At 34.5% G+C, this 22,674-nt stretch overlaps 1 protein-coding gene across 2 annotated transcripts in view; it reads left to right on the plus strand.

Moving 5' to 3' along the window:
• The first annotated feature begins 16,900 nt into the window (after positions 1 to 16,900).
• LOC149564219 (uncharacterized) overlaps positions 16,901 to 22,674 on the plus strand; it is a 79,995-nt gene continuing 74,221 nt past the window's right edge. Inside the window, exon 1 of one of the 2 annotated variants that reach the window (XM_089827292.1) lies at positions 16,901 to 17,347. In XM_089827292.1, the coding sequence (XP_089683418.1) occupies positions 17,063 to 17,347 (285 nt within the window). In that variant the 5' untranslated portion in view covers positions 16,901 to 17,062. The remainder of the gene's footprint in view (positions 17,348 to 22,674) is intronic. The other variant, XM_089827291.1, reaches the window with a different exon arrangement.

Here is a 22,674-nt window from a genome sequence, read left to right on the forward strand (position 1 = left end):
CTTCTTACCAATTTCTTCAAACTAGCCCAAACTATCCTAATTAGGTTTTTGGATAATATCTCCTAATTCTCCTTAATAGGCTAGAAAACTAACCACCAATCTGAATGCCCTTTTGGAAGAGCCTAAATATTTTTTTGGTCTTAGTTCTCCAACTTGTTTTTACACCTCCTTCATATATAGGTGCCTAAAAATAAGAGTTTTGAATCACTCTTATCAGCATCAACAAGGGTTTAGTGAATACCCTACAAAATCTTATCATGGGAATTTCTTCTCTCACATGTGGCTTCCTTACACATCCCTCCTTCTCCAATACTCATATTGAACTACCCAACACATTCAATCCATCCAAATTAACTTGCTAGCACTGTGATCACCTAGCCATGCACCAAAGGCTCACCTAAGGCATTATGTCAAAAATAGAAGCCATGCTTTTCTAGGCCTCTCGCTTGATATTTACACTATAGAAGGTCTCCTCTTCCATATTGCCAAAAACCATGATGATTCCACGATAAGGATTTATGGGGGAGTCATTCTTCCAAAAGTTGTCAAAACTGAACTAATGAACAAACTAATAACCAAATATTTAAAAACTATGAAAAATGAACTCTAAACAACATGAAATCTAAATGAAAAAGTATTTTAATAACATGAATTACAAGAATCCAAAGAAAAATTAAGACTTTAAATCCATCAATGCATTCTTGTAATGAAGAAAACACAAAAAGTGTAACTGTGTAATTGTATTTCATGGCTTTATCATCAATACTTCACTTTCCACAAACCCCAACCCTTGCTATGGGCTTACTTTATGGTTTTATATGTTTCCAAAGATGTTTTAGATAGTTAGAGTAACCATCAACCTTAGATTCATGCCATGTCCAATTCCTACCTAAATATTGTCTTGCAACTTTTCAAAGTTGCTAACAACTTTTGCATTTTTGCAATTGTTGGACATTTATCACTTGGAAATTTCCAAGTAGTTCCAACATGATCCATTTATGATGTCTAGACATGATCTATCCCTCAGAGAATCAATTCATAGAATCTTAATTATTTTGACCTATTTGACAACTTTTGCAACAATTTACATCTGTTTGACATCTTTCTCAACTTTTTGGCAAATGACAATGTGTGACCTCCAACCTATGCAAAAGGATGTAAAAACATCATAGAGGAAAAAATAAGTTCAAAACCATACCTTCCTTGGGCTTCTATGGTATATGATCCATACCCCTAATCTTTCTTCCTAAAAACCTAAACACAAGGTAAACAAAACAACTAGAATGGATTGAGCCTAGTCAAATCCACCTAGGAGAAAATACACATGACCTTCTAAGGTCCAAAAAAAATCAACTGACTTGGCTAAGGTCAATAAAAGCCAAAAACTAAGAGTTATCCTAGGTGCTCCTGCACCGTCTTATCATTGAGTTATTGTGATAGGGCATGCTCATCCTGGAAAATTAGGGAAGTCGATGCCCAATACCTGCGTCTTGCATAAAAAGATAGCATATACATGTGTGTGTGTGTGTGTGTAATAAATAGGTAATGATAGGGAGTGATAAATCATCTAGATCCCAACTAGTAGGTGACTAGGAATCCCTTCTTTAACCACATTAGACATGTCAACCAAAAAGATAAAATAGACACGTACACCACACGCATGCAAGTTTGGGTAAGTATCATAATAAATCACAAGTAAAACATTGAATGCTTAGATGTAACAATACATCATTACAAATATGAAATAATCATCATTAAAGACATAATCTAACATCATTGTGAAAGAAATCACATTTATTAACAACAAATCATTTGAAACATCATTAATGCACAAGAAATCATAATCATTACAAAAAATGTGAAATATAATCAACTAAGTAATCATTAGTGATATATCTATAATCCAAGTTGTAAAATAATACCATAACTCAAATATCTTTGAAACTAACCAATGGATGAAATAGGCCTAAATAAGTTTGGCAATTAGAATAGAAAATAAAACTATAGGTGGGCATTACATCCACACCCCCTAAAATTAGGCCTACTCCTGGAAGCCTACTACAAAGACACATGACTACACAAAACTCAATACTTAATACAAAAATACATGATTCAAACACAAAACTCAAAACTCAATGTATGAGTCCTCTTGGACCCTTCCCCACTGTAGGAGGATGAGACCCCACAACAAACACCCTCTTAGATCTACCCACATCCCCAACTGTAGACTCTAAAGTTGTAAACCTCTAACTCAAAAACTAAGGTACATGCTTGGGATAGTTGGTTGCTTTATGACCACTTTGTCCGTAAGAGTAGTAATCTATGCTAAAACCTGCCTAAGCTTCAAGTGCACAAGACTAATGAAAACTACCAACACTAGCATCTTGACTATGACCCTAAGAAGCTCAATTTGATCTATTGTGCATATTATGTTTCTAGTTGTGATAGTTCCCTGACTATGAACCACCACTACTACCATAGAAGAACTTTCTACCCTTCTAGTCCTGATTACCTTCAGAGAAGTTATGATGATTCTTAGAGCTTCCATCTCCCTAAAATTGATTGTACTTAGGTGGTCCTGAATAAGATCATCCAATAGCCTAAACACTTGGTGGGGCACCTTGACCTGAATACACACTCGCCTTAACTATAGTAGCTTGTATAATTGCATCCTTAAGGGTTTTAGGTTGGAAAACCTTAACTATCCCAATGATGCTATCATTAAGTCCTCTAATGAAATGTTGGACCATCAAAGGTGAGTTATCACTAATTCCAATACAAGGCATAAGCTTGAAGAACTTTCTCTCATACCCAACCACAATCATCATACCTTGTCTCAAGTCATAAAACTCATGTACCCATTGCTCTGATAGGAATCACTTGTGGAAGTGTTCAAGGAACAAATCCCACATGATAGCTTGCATATTTACCCCAAGTTTATTCTCCTCTATCTTCCACCAAATGGCTGCAAAGACCTCTAAGTAGATGATGACATATATTGCTTTCACATTTGAGTAAAAGTATTGCATGGAAAAGCACCTATCTAGTGCAATCAGCCAGTTCTCAGCATCATATCCAATACCATCTTCATTAGAATTAAAAAATTTGGCCTGTTGTAGGCCCTTCATCTAACTAAATTGGATGGACTCCCTTCTTCTCTCTAGGCTCCCTCTTCTAGGACTCATGGACCTGTCTCTCTCCCCATGCTTCAAATTATGTGACACCTCCTAATGAAATCTATCCTGCAAAGGTAGGCACTCTAGAATCTCTTTAACCAAGTCTCTAGTGATAGGTCTTTCTGACTTTGTGTGATGTTTCCCCCTCTAGCCTCTTCCTGAATAGGGTCCTCTCTACGAACCACGAAAGGGTTGTAGTGACTACTTTCCTACGACGTCTACCACTTCCTGAGCTATAACCCCTAGAAATGGATCTAAAACTAGAAGCCATCTCTCCTACAACATCTCAGAATCTTGTTACATATGAGTGACAATACACTTAAGTCATTTACAAGATAGAACTTAGTTCATGCCAAACAAGTAATGTATGTCGAGCATAAGTTTTCATATAGTATATGTCAAGCGAGATATATAGTTTATGTTGAGTAACTAGTAAGTGTTGAGTCACTCAAGTGTCGAGCAGACAGTTGATGCCGAGTGTTTCAGATGCCAAGTCATTTATAGGTCGAGTTACAACATTGAAGATACAGTGGGTGTTGAGCATCAAGGACTTCAAGTGCCGAGTAAAATAGTTTTGGACATAGTTGTTTTTAATGGCACAAACTTCTATGTAAACTATTTTTTAGCAGACTTAAAGATTGTTTTGCAATTCTAAATGATAAGAATGAATATATATTAAGGATTCCTATGCAGTACATGCAACCAATCAGTTAAAGGATTGGATTAAGTAACAACATGAGTGAATCACAATCATTGATTCATACCTAACCCTAAGTCACCTAAGTCTTCTTAAGGAAGCCAAATCCTAAACATTGTATGTGCAGAGAGAGAAGTATGCATATGCAGATAGAGCATTCATGGTGGCTAAGGAGTTGTGAATTGAGATACATTGCATAATCAGTTAAAGGAGAATAGAAGAAAGAAGTTAGAGGACATAAGTGACACATCTTATTAGAGAGAATCAAGGATACATGCAAAGAGGTGATCTATTATCTAGCAGTAGAGTGCTAACCATAAGATCATCGCTGAGACATTCTAATAGGTGAATTAGTTAAATCTCTTAACAAAGTAATCCTAACATGCTATTGTAAATCCTTTAACAGGGTGCTTACTTCATTGTAAGTTTAAGTCCTTTAATCAGGCACACTTCTAATAGGGTATTGAAATCCTTTAACAGGGTAAGATCTAACAATCTTGTAAGCCTTTAACAGGGTAGACCTTTCATAGGGTATATCATAGTTTATGATCAAACATTATAACCTTCATTGGATATACCTTACAACTGTAGTTTTGAAAACTTGTGGGTGTCATCCCCACCCCAGTTTTATCTTCTCATTGGAGGGTCTCTGGGTAACCAAATATCTTGTGTCATATATGCGTTGAATGTTATTTTCTTTCATGTTATGGATGAACATGTTTAGCTAGCTATTTCAATTTACATGCAAATTGTGAGATGGATGTGTGGTGAATGATTTTATGGTTAAAGTTTTGAAGGATTGATTTATTCCCCGCCCCTCAAAGTTTACTTTCCCTGTTGTATTTCCAACAATTGGTATCAAAGCTTAGTTCTCTAGAAAGGCAAGCTTTGCAGCTTTGAGGAAAGATCTTGAAGATGGAAGTCTACAAGTTGGGAAAGACTATTGAGAATCAAGAAATTGAAATCCAGCTTGCCCTACATTAGCTGAATGAAGCAAAAGATGAGTTGAAGTGCTCATTGAAGAGAAGGAAAGAGATAGATATTGAAGAGAATGACACACATTACCAAGAGATTGACACTACTGAATTGTTTGTAGATGGAAACTCAATTAAATTTGATGTAGCAGTTGCAGATTTGATGGAAAAGAATGGTGCCCTAACTGAAGAGTTCAAAAATCTTAAGATAGAACAAGAAGTCCAATCAATATTGCTATGTGAGGTGACCAAGCAAAAAAATAAAGTTGCAGAAGACAAAGGCATGATTGAAGATGACAAAAGGATATTGACCAATAGACTAGAAGAGAAGATACCATAGGTGAATATAATTGCTCATATGCAACTCAAAAAAATGAATCAAATGATGATTGCCAATCATGGATTGAATGGAAAGGATATTGAGATCACAACACTGAAATTGCTGAATGAACAACTGAGAAATGATCTAAAAAAAGAAAAAGAAATTGATAAAAGTTTCAATAGACCAAGTGAAGCCATCAAGTATTTTGAGTAATTTATGAGATCTCCTAGATCCAATAGTGATACTACTAGATCTTGGGTTACACCAAGATAGAAGAAGGATAATCATATAAAAGTGGTGAACAAAGAAGCAACAAAGGTAAAAACTACAAACCTACTTATCATAATTGTGGAAAGATAGGTCATACAACACATGTTTGCAAGAACAACAATGCAAATTAGAACCCTAAGAAGAAATTCATGGGTAACTGTCATAAGTGCAACAATCAAGGACATTAGGTACATGAATGTAAGACCAAGACATCAAGCATACAAAGATTTGAAGGTTACTGCTACAATTGTAAGAAGTGTGGGCATAGAGCATATGAGTGCAAATCAAAGCTTAACTGGTCATCAAACAAGCAAGCCAAGGTAAATAGTACTGGCAGATCCTAAAATTGGGATTACAATACAAGGTATAGTTGTTACTATTGTCAAGAGTATGGACATGTTTCTGAAAATTGCATTAGAACACATTTCAAAAGTGACTACATTAGATGGTTAAGTCAAACTACATGTTTTAGTTGTTTGAAGACTGGTCACATTAGCATAAATTGTCCAACAGGTCAAAACCACCTAGCAGTGAATTCAATAAAGGAAAAGGAAAGGTTGATGTTGAAGAAGTCAAAGTGCATATGAATAAGACATAAAAGAAAAAGGAATATTGTAGCACATCAAGTTCAAACGGGATCACTTCATCCAATGGATCAAGTGATCACACCACGCCCAACTAGACAATCAAGAGGTATGTGTGGGATTGATACTTCAAAGTTCAATTATACATCAATTCCAAGGATTCAATTTTGAAAAGATCATATATGCATGAAGTAAGATGCAAAGTATTGGTTAGAACTTAGAAGAAATCTATAAGTTTTCATGTTAATACCGAGCATGAAAAGTTTCATTGTTGTTACCGAGTGAAAGTTTAGTTATTGTCGAGCTATCGAAGGTGATAGTGTTGGCCAATCTCATTGTGGTAGAAATTACATGGAAGCTGAGTGAGTCAAAATTGCTATTGGAGCCAAGCTTACAATTATGTAAGCACTGAGCATTTATTGCAAAGTTTCAAGGGCAATGTGGTCAATTTTTGACTCATTTACAATCATTTGAGACTGAAGAGAGCACAAAGAGCATAAGGTGAATTGGAGAAATTGATTCAAGCACTTGCATACTGAATTCAACTACTACTCGCCACCAAACATCATATTTTTCAAGGTATTTATCATGTCCCAAGCTATGTTGCTTGAACTTATGCAAACCCTAGATAGTTGGTATGGTGTCTAGCTCTTATGTTGTTGTGGTTAAGGAAGGAAAGGAAGTATTAAATGTTCAATTGATTAGTAATGAGATTAAAAAACCACATTTCTATTGCATACAAAGGAGACCCATTTGGTGTGTTATCTATGATACCACCACAAGTTTTAATGATACAAGATTTAAGGTGTTGCTACACTTGTAAGGTAGGAAATATAGGAGACATGGAAATCAAAGACTTGCATGGAAAATTATGTGAAAATGGAGTGTTGAAAAAGGAAAACAAAATTGTCAAGAGAAAAGGGTTGACTTGTGCCCTAGATTTTCCTAACGTATTCAAGACAGAGTGGATTAAGATAGTTCTCAGCATAATACATGACAACTCTGTATGGTTAGAAGATGACCCTATTAAGATCACAAAGAGAAATATTCAAAGGGTAACATGGTATCCTACCCTAGATAAAACAAAGACTATGAGGAGTGATACAAAAGAGGCAACTGAAAAAAATGCAGGGACAATGTGGAATAAGAGAGGGATGAATATAGATACAATCATTGATCCCATAATTGCATTTGCAATTAGAGTCATTGAACATAAGTTATTTCAATCTAGCAGATTAAATAATGTACCATGTATAGTTGTGGATTTAGGTTATAAGATAGTAAAGAAGGACCATTCTTATGACCTTGCTGAGTTACAACTCGAACACTTATCAGAAAACTTGGGAGCCATAAGAAAGACAAAAAGTGCACAATGCAAATTTGATTCAATACTTGTTTATATATTTTTCTATGTGCAAAACACTTTTCCCTCATTTGGCAAAGTTGCTTGGAAGACCAACAGGTCTATTACAGTGTAGATTGGAGAATACATAGAGCAACTTGGAGATAATTTTGAGACTATAATGACAAGTTATTTTGAAGACTTTAAGAAGTCACTAAAACAAAGACAGAGGATACCAATACCACTAGTAGAGAAACATTTCAATGATGTTTGTTTTCTAGTTGATGTTGATCTCACTTATGTTCAAGTTGTTGTTCCAAGGGTGAGATGGCTAAAGCCATTGCCTTATAAAATTAATGTGGATGAGGCGTATGTAGCCATCACTGCTTTACTGGTAGAGGAAGTAGATAAGAATGCTATTACATTTATAAATTATGATGTAGCAAAGTCTAAAATCACAATGGACTTGAAGACAACTTCTATGATGAGGAAGAAGAATAAAATTGTGAAAAATCTTAAGGAACAATTTGGTGAAGAGGTAGAAGGAGATGAAGAAGAAGAAGAGTATGATGAAGAAGATACACCTGCCCAAGCACCACTTGCTCTTACACAATGTCAAGGTAAGGACCAAGGAGGAGAAGAAGTAGAATTTGATGAAGGTATCAAGCGAGAAGAAGCTAATAAAGAACCTATTGCTACAGAAAAGAAGAAGAGAAAAGAAAAGAAGCTAACAACAAGCAAACCCAAAAAGTTGTGGAACCTTCACAACAAAAGCCTATAGTTTCTATCACCAGGGCTAGCACAAGAGCTACTACTAAGAAGATTTAGGAAGTTGAGAATCCTAAAGGCAAGAGAGCTAGTACAACTACTAAGGAAGATGAACCTAAGCAAAGACAAAGGAGGAAATATATAGCTCCAGTTGAATCAAATGAAGAGAGGACCGAGTCAGATGACAACATCCAATTCAAAGTGGTAAGTCACAGTCCCTCTTCTGATTTGGAAAACTTGTGTGATAATATCAAGAACAATGTTGATTTATGGTTCACACATATTGAATTTGATAAACTTAGGAAGATAGAAATGAGTAAAGCAGAAGAATATGTGTATGCCATGATGGCAACTTTTAAGAAAACTCCAATTGAGATTGCCAACTCTTTACCCAAAATTCTATCTGACAGAGTTGAGCAAAGGTGGCAACACATTCTCTCAACTAAAAGGAATATTAGAGAGACTACTCTAGCAAGAGTGATACCAGACTTGGACAAGTCTGCCATGACAAAGGTCATTAATAAGTATAAAGGGATATTTGCTCCAAAATACAGTCTTTAACATTTTACAGAATAATATTGAAGATGTTGTCCAAAAGACCAGCCAGTTGTGGAAAGTATTATATGGGGTAGTAATAGATGAGTCAAACAAATAGACACCTGGAAAAAGGTGAAGACAAAGTTGAACAAGAGAAAGTTGAGGTAACAAAAGATGAATCTGTAAGGGAAGGACACAAGGAAGGCACTATAAAAGAAGTAGATATAGAGGCTACAACTGAGGAAGAGCAACAACAAGATCAAAAATGTACCAGAGGTGCATATGCCCAGTGCCAGTCCACCTCATGTGGACAAAGAGGATCAAAAAACATAAATAGTAAAGATCAAGGATGTCTTTGAAAAAACCAATCATAACATCAATCCCTTAAAAGAGAAAGATATGAGGAAAATATTGAATGATAACACCACCAAGGCAAAACTATGCAGCCATCCTATATTGGTGAGTGTGGATGAGATTAAGAAGGTAGAATTGGCATCTATAGTGGAGAAAACTCAAGAATTATCTAGTGCCCCCCCTCAATCTATAGAAGTGCAATCTACCATGCCCATGGTAGTATATCATAGGAAGGACACAATGTCATTACATATCAACACATTGGTGCAAAATATTTTAGTACATGTAGTTTCAACAACTGAGAAAGATGGGACACTAGTGCAAATAGGTCAGGAAGCTAATCCTACACTTGCAACACAAGCACAATGTGATATAGAGATCACCAAAAAGGAGAAGGATAGGATTGAATATTTAGTCTTGACTACGAAACTAGAGGAAGTGATAGAAATTTAAACATTGGTTACCCTACCAAATACTGCTACTCCTATTCCTAGTCAAGCACTTCATAGGCCAAGTGTAGAAGCTACACCGCTGCAATCATCAAGGCCTAGTCCTAGCACATCCAAGGTTGATGAAGTTACATCTCATGGTGATATCAACTTAGATGAGGTGATTGAACTGCCAAAGTTTGATCTTATATCAATCACCATAGAGCAAATGGGCATATTGTAGGATGCTTTAGCCAGAAAGAAACATCAAGAACTACTCAGAAGGGAGCATAGGTAGAAACAAGCACTACATGACATCAAGGACATATTTCTTGATGCATTCAGCCTACCTGCACCTAATGAAGCCAAGCCAATGATTGAACAATTGGAAAATATCATGGAGAAGATCAATGATAAAGACCTAGATACAAATGTCAAATTCTTAGAATGGTTTGAGAAGAAATTTCATGCCAGAACTTAGTTAGGTTGAGTTAGCAACCAAAATTGATGGTGTGAAGAAAGTGTTGGAGAATATTTTCTCTCTTTAGACCAAGTTGTGTGATGTACCTTTGTTCATGCAAGAAGTGCAGAGATGCATTGACCACCTAGAGGGAGATTTGAAGTCAACAGGTAAAATCCTACAACAATCTCTTGATCAAAGTCAGTCTCATTTCAAAAAAAAAATTTCAACACAAGGTCAGATAATAGCTTTACAAGCTCAAGATGCCAACATTCAGGCTACACTGATCAACATCCAGTCCTTGTTGACCCCTCAAATGGAGGTGATACACAAGGAACTAGCCTTTGCAGAAACATTGATGAAGAAAGATCCCCATCTTTCTACTCATGAAGGCCTAATTAACCTTGCTACCAAGATAGCTATTCAAATTAAATCTCTAGTGATAAAGTGTGACAATAGGGATGCATCGCTAAAGCAAATATTAGAGGTCCATAAATCATTCTTGGACAAACACACTATTCGTGTACCACCCACGACATAAGTGTCAAAAAGGGGGAGAATGAAATAAAAGGGGAGAATGCATAAGTTTTGGGGGAGATCAAACAAAAGGGAAGTCAGTAAAGAAACATAGAGCCAACATAGCAACACAACATATTTTCTTAGTAGGAGTATTCAGATTCAAAAAAGTACAATCAACTCAGGGGGAGTTATAAACTTTTGAGGTATGATTGATAAGTCACAAGTTTTGCAAAATTTTGAAGTTTTGAAATTTTGTATGTAAGTTGAGTACTAAATAGAGATTATCTAAGTTATTCTCATAAGTTAAGGTTATTCATGCATGACCAAGTATTTTTACCACTCATGTCAAAGGGGGATATTGTTAATCTCAGATTGGTTTTGACATATGAGTGACAATACACTTAAGTCATTTACAAGATAGAACTTAGTTCATGTCGAACAAGTAATGTATGTTGAGCATAAGTTGTCAGATAGTATATGCCGAGCAATTTATATAGTATGTGTTGAATAACTAGTAAGTGTTGAGTCACTCAAGTACCAAGCAGATAGTTGATGCCAAGTAATTCAAATGCTGCGTGATCAATGGATGTTGAGTCATTCGAAGGCCAAGTTACAACATTGAATATACAATAGACGTCAAGAATTAGGGACTTCAAGTGTCGAGTAAAGCAATTTTGGACATAGTTGTTTATAATGGCACAAACTTCTATGTAAACTATTTTGGAGCCAAATTAAGGATTGTTTTGTGATTCTAAATGATAAGAACAAATCTATATTGAGGATCCCTATGTAGTACATGCAATCAATTAGTTAAAGGGATGGATTAAGTGGAAAAATGGGTGAATCACAATCATTGATTCATACTAAGCCTAAGTCACCTAGGTCTTCTTAAGGAAGACAAATTCTAAGCATTGTATGTCTAGAGAGAGAAGTTTACATGTGTAGACAGAGAATTTATGGTGGCTAAGGAGCTGTGACTTGAGATACATTACATAATCAATTAAAGGAGAACAAAGGAAAGAAGTTAGAGGAAAAAAGTGACACATTTGATTAGAGAGGATCAAGGATACATGCAAAGAGGTGATCTATTATCTAGTAGCAGAGTGCTAACCGTAGGACAATTGCTGAGACATTCTAACAGGTGAATCCATTAAATCTCTTAACAAAGTAGTCCTAATAGGTTGTTGTAAATCCTTTAATAGGGCACTTACTTCATTAGAAGTTTAAGTCTTTTAATTAGGCACACTTCTAATAGGGTGTTGAAATCCTTTAATAGGGTAAGATCTAACAATCTTGTAAGTCATTAACAAGTCATACCTTTCACAGGGTAGATCATAGTTTATGATCAAACACTGTAACCTTCATTAGATACACTTTACAACTGCAACAATGAAGACTTGTGGGTTTCATCCCCACCCCAATTTTACCTTCTCATTGGAGGGTTTTTGTGTAACCAAATATCTTGTGTCATATATGTGTTGAATGTTACTTGCTTTCATGCTATGGATGAATATGTTTAGCTAGTTATTTCAATTTACATGCAAATTGTGAGATCGATGTGTGGTGAATGATTTTATGGTTAAAGTTTTGAAGGACTGATTAACACCACCCCCCTGCCCCCACTTTCCCCCTCTTAGAGTTTGCTTTCCCTATTGTATTTCCAACAAATCTATCATAAAATATAAGGGCATAACTGACATACATAAAAGCAAGGGTCTAGAAAGTGTTATAAGTTTTCTACTTTCATGTTCATAAATTGTATCATTTTAGAGTTTCTTGTTCAATTGTTTGGTTTTACGTTTGATGTCAGTATAAGTTCGTTGTTTGAATCATGTTTGCAAGTTTACTAATTTCTCAAGTGATGATGCACAATATGCCCATAGTTCCTAGTGAAACTTGGGCTTTGATACTAGATGTAACGCCTCGCTCAGGAACCCAAACGAAATAAACCTAACATGTTACAATGTTTATTGAACTATTTTTTTAAACGTTAATACAACATTACGATAATAATGTGGAAGCAATATACACATTCACATCGAGTACACATAAGAAAATACATATACAATTTTCATTCCTCAAGGGTTCCTTCATGTTGTGGTAAGTAATTTTTTTTATTAATTAGTTTAAGTTTCAAGTACAATATCATGATCATAAAGAAATAATAGATACATCATCTCATAAGAAAATGCATAAGTACAACTGATACAATGATATACTTCAAATGAAAACATCCACTTCACAAGTCACAGGGTATACGAGAATAGATATAAGCACACAAGAATACAAGATGCATGATATAATATGTACATCAACTGAATATAAGTTTATGAGAAAGGAATAAGAATGATAAGTGTACAACTATATCATCGAACATCCAACAACTAGCAATGTGAGGGGGACCCAAATGGTAATGAGACATTACCTCTTGACTGCAGGGTTATCTAGTCAACTTTTCACTTCCACCCATGTACGAAAGATAATGAACAAATTCACATATGACTAATCAATCATAAAACATTCCTAATAGCCCAAACTACCTCAAGGCTACCACAACTACTCAAGAAGAAAATACAATCCAAATAGAATGAATACTCAATCCAATACCAACACCACATAACAAAACAAGATACATATACCAAGTATAAATTGAATACCAAAATCACGAGATAAAATCAATGAAAGATATCCATCTCAAGTCAAAAGCCAAATGTAAAATGTACATCAATTATGAATCACCAATCACCATCAATACAAATAAACAACAACATTAAATACATCCAAAAATAAGTACAAGACCAATAACTACATTACCAATAACAACACCACTAGAGGCAAATACAAAATCTATAGAGGACACTCAAGTTATATTCTAGGGAGTGTCATGAAATGGTCAAACTACTTGAGTTACCCTGGATTGGTCTCTCATTAGACCTCAAACCCTCAAGCGTTGAGTTACCCTAGCCTGGTTACTTTGAACCTTAGACTCTCAATGTGACACATGTAAAACCAAAATACCCTCTCATGAGGATGAGGCAAACTAGTCATACCTCTCATTAGGTATCATCTCATTCCCATCCTTAGCCTATACAAGCACTCAAAGCATGTGTGAGAAAAATATCTCTAACTTATCTTTTTAGTGTGTTTTCCCAAATATTAATTGCTAGATTATCACTTATTACATAACTTACAGTAGGTTAACCTAGTAGTGACCACTTTGGGTTTGGGACCCCTATTGGAAGCCACTCCCAAAGATATGCACCTAGACAACCTCTCGTAAGAATATAATAATAGTTGTGTCCCATACCACAACAAGACAACCTGAAAACAAGTTGGTTCTCCCAATCCAAGTAACATAAATGCACCACATAAGAAACTTCATAAATGCAACTTTCAATTAAAATACAAGATCATCAAATTTCTAAAAAAAATAGACATCATAAACGAAATCACGAAAGAAAAAGCCTCTAGTGTATGTCCTAGTTGGTTAGCTAACCACTCATAGAAGAAAGGACCATCATGAAAAGAACAAAACATGACTACAAGTAAACACAACGAGAAAACACAAATATCCAAGTCACATAGTCGAAAAGGAAAAACAAAACATTTATTTTTGAGAGGTTAGTTGACCGTAAAGGCATGACTTATGCATCATGTAATACATGTTCTCAAAATCACTTAATGTTTCTAGGGCTAAATATCTAGTCTCTATATATTATCAAACAAGATCTCTAGTTTCAAATCTAATAAGATTCTTACATTAGTATGTTAAAATATTAAAAAATCCTATCTGAATTTTAATAATAACAAGATATGATTATCTCAAGAATAATATCCCACAAAACATGTTTAAATCTAAATATAGCCTACACTAAACTTAATATAACTATCTTTAACATTTAAAATGAGTAAATCTCTTTAAATAAATTACCACTATTCATTATTGCCATACTATTTTTATTTACTAAATAAATAAAAAATATGTTTAAAAATTTTAAATCTAAATTACTCTTGAAAAAATTCATTTATAAAATTAAATAAAAAATAATTTTAAAATAGCTTTAAAAAAATCCCCTAAATGGGATCGTACCATAAAGGCATGTTGCAGTGCACTACCATAGGCAGTTGCACACTGCCTAAGGGTAGTTGTGTGCTGCACTATGGCAGTAACGGGGGGGGGGGTGGGTATAACCCCTCCTCCTTTCATATGTATTGATTTTTTAAATTATTTTCAATAATTATGTTAAAAAAAATAATTTTTATATTAAATAAAAGTTTAATTTTGTATATATAAAATTTTTATAGGTACATGCCTAGAGGTCAAACTTCTTCCAGCAAGCAATTTAAAAAAAACAAAAAAAAAACAAAAATGAGATAATTTATTCAAATTGTAAATTCAAACTACAAAGTTTTCCATCAAACCGTAGCCATCTAAATAATTTTATTTGCAAGAATTTTCTTTTGTAAAAAAAAATAAGAATTTAATTTTGTTGACACAAATTTGATAAGCATAGTAACAGACAAGATTCAAGCACCAAATCAACACAACATAAACAAATATTTTCTAATAAAAATTGCTCTCCAAAACTTGTGTGTGCAATAATGACTTGAAAAACTTTAGTATAGAATTCTAATTCTCTTTTAGGGTTTTTATTTTTAAAAGCCGTAAATTATTTATTATATTTAATTATTCTTTTCATGCACACTTAACTCACTTTTTAATTGAAATATTCTTTTATTTTAATTTCTCCACTTTATCATTTAATGTAACTCGTATAAATAATTATTTGTTATTTTAAATCAATAAAGTAATTAAAGTGCATTCTTTAAATGCAACTCTAATTTCAGTAAATATGAATTAAATGATGCCAATAAAAATATTTAATATTTAATATTTCAATTATTAAGCTATTTTAAATTTAATTTTTAAAATTAAGGCTTTAAGTTGAATATTTTAATTTAACCAAATATTCAAATAATTCCAACAACTAAATATCATTTTATTTAATATTTTTCTCTCTTTAATTAAATAACATTTAATAATTTAATTATTAGTGATTCATCAAAAAATCATAAATAGGCATTATACCAAGCAAATCACACTGTTAAACCACATGAAATGCATAAGGAAAATCCATCAGAGTGAAAATCAAACCACATACACACAAAAGACTCACGACTTTAAAAAGTTTAGACAATCGAGTCCTCCTTGTAGGACAAGTATTTAGGTTATGGCTGGGATAGGACCTCATCATTATCTTCCCATTCTTACCATTGAGCTATTGTGACAGGGCACACTCAACCTAGCAATTTAGTGAAGTCGATACTCGATACTTGTATCTTGCATAAAAGACGAGCATAACCATGTATATATATAAAAACTAAACATAAAATGGAGAGGAGTGGTACATCGTGTAAATCTCGACTAGCAAATGATTATGACTCCCTCCCTTAACCACATTAAACATGGCAGATAGAAAGGTAAAATAGACACACACACCATACACATGCAAGTATGGGTAAGTATCATAATAAATCACAAGTCAAACATCAAATGCTTAGATATAACAATGCATCATTACAAATATAAAATAATCATCATTAAAGACATCATCTGACATCATTATCAAAGAAATTACATTTATTAACTACAAATCATTTGAAACATCATTAATGCACAAGCAATCATAATCATTGAACAACACATGAAATATAATCAACTAAGTAATCGTCACTGATATATATGTAATCCAAGTCGTGAAATAATATCATATAACTGTAACTCAAATATCTCTAAAATTAACCAATGCATGAAATATGCCTAAAAGAGTTTGGTGATTAGAACAAAAAAACAAACTACGAGTGGGCATTACAAAAGGAGCTACTAGATCATTAAGAGAATGCCTCATGTATTGTTGCCAGAGATCCATAAGATGCCTCCTTCCTCTCAAGAGTGTCAATATGGACATAACCAACTCGTTGGATGTGATAATGAATCTCACTCCTATTGTGCTCATGGCTCTTAGACCTTGGCTTTTAGAGAATGCAAATAATGGTGGTTGATGTCAACTTTCTATGCTACCTTCCACCTTCTCTTAGGAGCATTACGATGCTCTCAATTGGCCCTAACCAATCATGGTTCCTCACTTAAAGTTAGCTTTCTTTCTTATTTGAGTTTGATAACTCTTGAATAACCCTCTTTAAGAAGGTGTTCTCATTAAGGTCAATTGATGATTTTGTCTTTAAAAAATATTTAGAATAACCTTAATGATAAAAATCCTTTTCATTATATCTTACTTTAATTATTAAAATTAACCCCATCTATTTATATTTGGTCTTTATTATGAACTGAATTAAATTTTATATATGTACATGTACTTGTACCATTCTTTTAAATATTTTACTTTTATCCTTACTACAATAAATGGGAAAATATTCATTGCAAAATATATCTAATTCTTAAACTATTAAATTGTCATTGCTCTACAAATCTCTGTGTTTCATTTCCCGATGAAGGAAACCCAAATTTTACATACAAGCGAGAGGCTCACGGGTTTGAAACTCCGGAAGCTCTGCAATAGCGATCATATACTAGCTGAAAATTGATGAAAGTATTGTGCGAGAATAAAAAATGCAATCCACGGCGGAGTCAGTTGAGGCGAGAGGAGCTAATCCAATGGCAGTGGTGCCATCATATAATCTCCTCAGGCTCAAGCACACTTTCGAAGACATCATTTTGTGCATAGACACCGATCGCCAAATGGAATTGAAATTAAAATCTGTGGGCGCAAAAGGGCAAGTTCTCTCACGCATGGATTCCGTCAAGCAAGCTATTCTACTCTTTGTGCACGCCAAATTAACCATCAATCCTAACCACAGATTTGCCTTCGCTACATTGGGTCACTATGCCACATGGGTATGCATGTATTACTATCTGTAATTTAAACTTTCCAAATTGCTCTTTTAATCGATAAGTAAGTCTGTTTGAACAGTTCCAGCCTAGTAGAGAGTGCTTTTAGATTTGACTGTCCTAAAGCACTTCCTACTAAGTTGATGGATCGTGGAAAACTCATACCTACATATTTATGAAGTGTCTCTACTTTGCAATTTTGATTTGTAACCGACCATAGGTCATTCATATTAAATGTTATATTGTTCTCAGAAGTATTTCTTGTTAGTGCCTATTTTGCCGTCAATATTCATTTTCAATTTTCTAGAATTCTCAAAAACATATCCAGTTTGCAATGCTGCTTGTTGCACTGGCATGCCAAATTGAAGCGGAAATGTGTCCGATCGTTTTTTTGGGGGGATTTGTTGGTTGCATCATTTACCCAATTTTATCTGTACGAAACTTCTCTTTATGAATACCGGTCCAGAAAATCGTAAAGAGAAAAGTTAGAAGCCGCACATTCATGGAACCGCTGCCTTACAACCCTCCATGAAGAGCGTTGATCGGAGCTTTCAGCAATCACTTACCCCTCCTTTGTCCATGTGGCGTTTGTTAAATATGTACGTTGGAGGAAATTTCAATCTGTTTACGAACCCTGGCATCAGCTGAGAAAAATCTGGCGGCCCTTGCAAAGGTGGATACTGAAGGCATTCTGACTTACTGGTAAGGGACTCTTTTTATTGCACAATGACTAGATTGGTCGCAGACAATACGGTGATTGATGAAATATCCTTGATGCTGACATCTGCGTCCTGAATATCCTGATTCTTGATCATTTGGATGGTTTCTGTTTCCGTTTTGCTCTATCAATTTTCCCCAGCTGTGGTTCGGATGTTTTCTTGCAAGATTGGGTTGATACCTTGTCATGCCCCGCCGTAATACCTTCTCAACCATCCCTAAAAGGAAGTGAAATAAATAAATAAATAAAGCATGCATCAACGATCAGAAAATTGTCTTATTAATAAGACATCACAATTTTCTCTGTCTTTAGCCGGCAGCCACATAAGGAGTCCATCTCACTCTTTTCCATGATCACCAACTTTATAAGTCTTAACAATACGAGAGCCACATTGGATGAAGAGGCTGTGGCTAAAGCAGCTTCTGCTTCTCTCTAATGTAGAAGATCCTTATTAGAGGATCATTCATGAAGGCAGTAATTCATGTGATAAGATGATTGATAAAAAGCGATTAGTTTTGGAGAGAGACGATTCATAACGGCAAAATAATTAATAAAAAGCCATTGTTTTTGAGTTGAGGCGTCCATTGCAAGGTGTATGACTCATAAGGAGGAACAATGTATTAGGAGAGGGGGCATACAGATAGTAATATCAGATCTGATAAACACACACACAATTAGCATTCAATAAACCAGTGATCTAGGAAGTAATTGCCATGCAATGTGATTATCTAATATATATTATATTATGTTTTTAATTTAATATACTAGAGGAATTATCAATCTATCTAGATTCTACTTAACTAGTAATTTGATATTTCTATTTTTGCTACAATCATATATGAATTAATAAGTAAGCATTATTAGGAGAGTAGCAGACTGATTCCACAATGTAAGCACACCACCCCGAGTTGGATGCAATTGTCTTGGTTGGATGTTCCACACTCTTGGGCATAGTTGTGGCGAACAATCTTCAGACACCGTATCATGTTTACCTCAATCCATAGTATGGCTGATTGTTGGAAGAGAAATCAGAGAGTTCAATTGATATTATACATGATTTGATTATACCGCACCAATTAATTATTAGTGCAATTGAATTATATGCATTCATAATTTATTTTAACCCTAATCCTTATGGAATAGTTGACCTTATGCATTTCATTTCAAATGCCGACTAATGTTAGTTCAGGGTTTAAACCAAAGTTTATGTTGGAAAGACAGTTGTGAATTGGTAAGTTTGTATTTTTATGGACTATATCTCTTATTTTAGTTGTACTTGTGATATAGGTCAAGATTTAACTATATCCCAAAAGGGGATATTACATCCTAGAAGTGTCTTTAATCTTGGTGAGTCTCGAATTGAATTGATGTAATGTGAAATATATCCATTTTTGGGATATTCCGGTTTTTTTCCCTAAGAAAACAATTCCACTAAAGATGAGAATTGTGATATATTTGTAAATATTAACTTCATCAAAAATGAATGTTTTTTGTAATATTCAATTCAATTCTATTTATAATTCAGAAAATAGAGCTTATCTTGATTATCTGCAATAGTTCTCCTTAAGATTGATTTGTCAAAGTTCAATAATACTTAGATCAATACATCATAGCATGTTCCTTTCAGCCAATCACATCATAAATTTCTTGGAATTGTTTGCAAACTGACTATTGTCAAGGCTGGTAGTCCTCGACTTGTAGAGAGCATGGGTCACCCTTCCTTCAGTCCACTTTGGAGGTTGACTGTCTTTGATCAAGCCCAAGAGCATGAAAGACTGGCCATCCATCCACCTCTTGTTTAATTTGATAAGGGGTTCTGTCTTTTCATCTCTCATGAATTTGAAAGGCTGCCTATCCTCCCTATTTGCAGTACACTTCCTCACATTCAAACCTGATTTCTGAAGGATTTTACTAGATGGTTGTTAATTGCTTGTTTTCTTTTTATTTCTCGAAGGATTGATGAGTGTAGGCTTAAATGATGCTTGAATGCTTGATGCCTTAGTGATTGATATTCAAATTATTTAATGCTAGAATGGTTGATGGTTGAATGCTTGATGCCTTAGTGATTGATATTCAAATGATTTGATGCTGATGGTTGAATGCTTGATGCCTTAGTGTTTGATATTCAAATGATTTGATGCTAGACTGGTTGATGCTTGAGTAGTTGATGTTGGAATGATTTTTGGTTGTATGTTTGATTTGATTGAATGCATTGATATTTTATGATGATGATTGGATGCTTAAATGATGCTTGAATGATCGATGCCTTTGTGATTGATATTTAAATGATATGATGCTAGAATGGTTGATGCTCGAATAGTTGACATTGATATGATGGTTGCTTGTATGTTTGATTGATTGCATGAATTAATATTTTATGATGATGAGTTGCTGATTTATTGTTTGCTTGATTTGAGAATTGATGATTGATTTTGGTGGATTTATAAGTGATGATTGAATGAGTTTTGTTTTGATGTATGGGTGAGTGATGATTGATAAGTGGTCCTCGAATGCTTGGAATGATTTCTTCTTTATACGTTGTTGGTGAAAATGTCACCACCTATCATAAGAATTGAGTCACCAGCCTCCATTGCTGCCTTTTGAGAATAATAATTTATTTTCCAAAATAGTCTCTCTTTGTCCTCCTCAAATGAAACATTATTGCCATTATGTCATCTAATGTGAGGGAGAAGTCAAACCTCTTCATCATTTCCACCATTTGCAAGAGGCAGTCTCTCTTTGTCCTCCTCAAATGAAACATTATTGCCATTATGTCATCTATTGTGAGGGAGAAGTCAAACCTCTTCATCATTTCCAGCATTTGCAAGAGGCACAATTGCCTTTTGAAAGAGTGCAACCTTTACCAAATTCTGCCCTTTTAAATATTCACTTCCTTATTTTCTTCCATTTCTGTCTGTTAATTCTTCTTTGGTTCATATGCCATATTGTTTCCTCCTTCTTCCCTATAAGTGAACTGTCCTCTCTTTTATATTTTCTAATGAGGAAGAGGTACATCCCCTTACTTTGCATTGGATTGCATACTTTTATAAAGAACTGCATATTACTATTCCTCTAATAATTAATCGGTGATAAGTATATTCCATTTTATCTTGGTTGGCCCCTATATTGCTATTATCGCTTAGGTTTAATTCCTACTTATGCTGAGATCTGTTATGTGAAGGCAGTGATCTTATGGCGGGGGCATGGAAGTCTACCCTTCCCAAGATTACTCATCCTCAAACAGTGATCACAGAGTCTTCAAGGACTCCCAATATGAAATGGCTTGGACTTTGTGACCTAACTTTGCTTTTTATGAAGATCTATCTCACATTTATACTTCTGCTGGGCTACACTGATTTTATTTCTAGTTGCAAACTTGAATTGGGATATGTTTTTCCCTTTACGTTAAAGAGGAATCTCGTTTCTCTCAACAACATAACCAAGAGGTGGAAACTTGCAAGGTCCATAATTCAAGATAAGTTTCTCTCATCCTCCAATAGAAGAAACAATGGACATGTTGCAATAATCTAGTTTGATAATAAAGAAGGAAAGATGAATTTCTCTCTCTACATCTACAAGGAATCCACTTGGATTTGTTTCTTTGAGGAAATTAGGAAGAGGAACTTTCCATATATTGAGATGAGGATTTGGAGCATAACATCCATCTGTGACCTTAAATGCAATGTATTTTCTTGTTTGTGATTGTTGTGAACTCAATTATCTGAACTTGAATCTGTTTACCTTGGAATTGTATCCTTTTCTTCTAAGTTGCTAGTTTGGATTCCGGTTTGACATTCGGGTTCAAATTTTGATCAAATTTTTTTTGGGCTGGGTTCGGGTTCGTTTTTGGGTTCATCCGTACAAGACTTAAAAAAAAAAACTTTATATATATGTGTGTGTGTGTAAAAATATGCTGCAGCAAATAAGTTCACACACCAGTATGCTAATATAAAGCAATTTAGCAAAATACACCACCATAGAGATTGACGATTTTTTTCGAATGACATGACAAAATATCTAAATACACCACCATAGGAATGTTTCAGTTCAAAAACTTTAAAACAACAATGTCAACATTACTAATGAGTCATAGACTCATATGTGATTAAATATCAATGTATCATAAAAAATTATCATCAGTAGGCAGTTGCTGATTAGAAGCACAAGTAGTGCCACTAGCATCAGCAGTCTCAGCCGTAGTCTCAGCTGCAGCCTTAGGATGAGCTCCATCATCACTATGTTTCTCAGGATCACCATCTTCAATTGCAAGTCCATCAAAGTGGACTTTCAACTCTGCAGCCTCTGGTTCGACATCCTATTGTTTTACCTCCCCCTTTTTGTAGGTATTCTCTTTGCGAGTTGTGAGCCTCAAGTTTGAATGCACAAACACCAAGTTATCTACCTTCTTGGAGTTTAGTTGGTTGCGTTTTATTGAGTGGATGGGGTATGTGCTCCAATTCCACTCAGATGATGATGAACTAGCAACCTATCAAGATTTGCAAATTTACCAACAAGAAACTAGAAATTAGAGTTTTGAATATTTACCAACAAGAAACTAGAAATTAGAATTTTAAGATTAAAGAACTTGCTTATGATAAAATTTTGATGGCAATGG

Source organism: Cupressus sempervirens, chromosome 4, assembly GCF_028749045.1.
Source record: "Cupressus sempervirens isolate cs-2001-9-10 chromosome 4, ASM2874904v1, whole genome shotgun sequence".
Classification (NCBI taxonomy): Eukaryota; Viridiplantae; Streptophyta; class Pinopsida; order Cupressales; family Cupressaceae; genus Cupressus; species Cupressus sempervirens.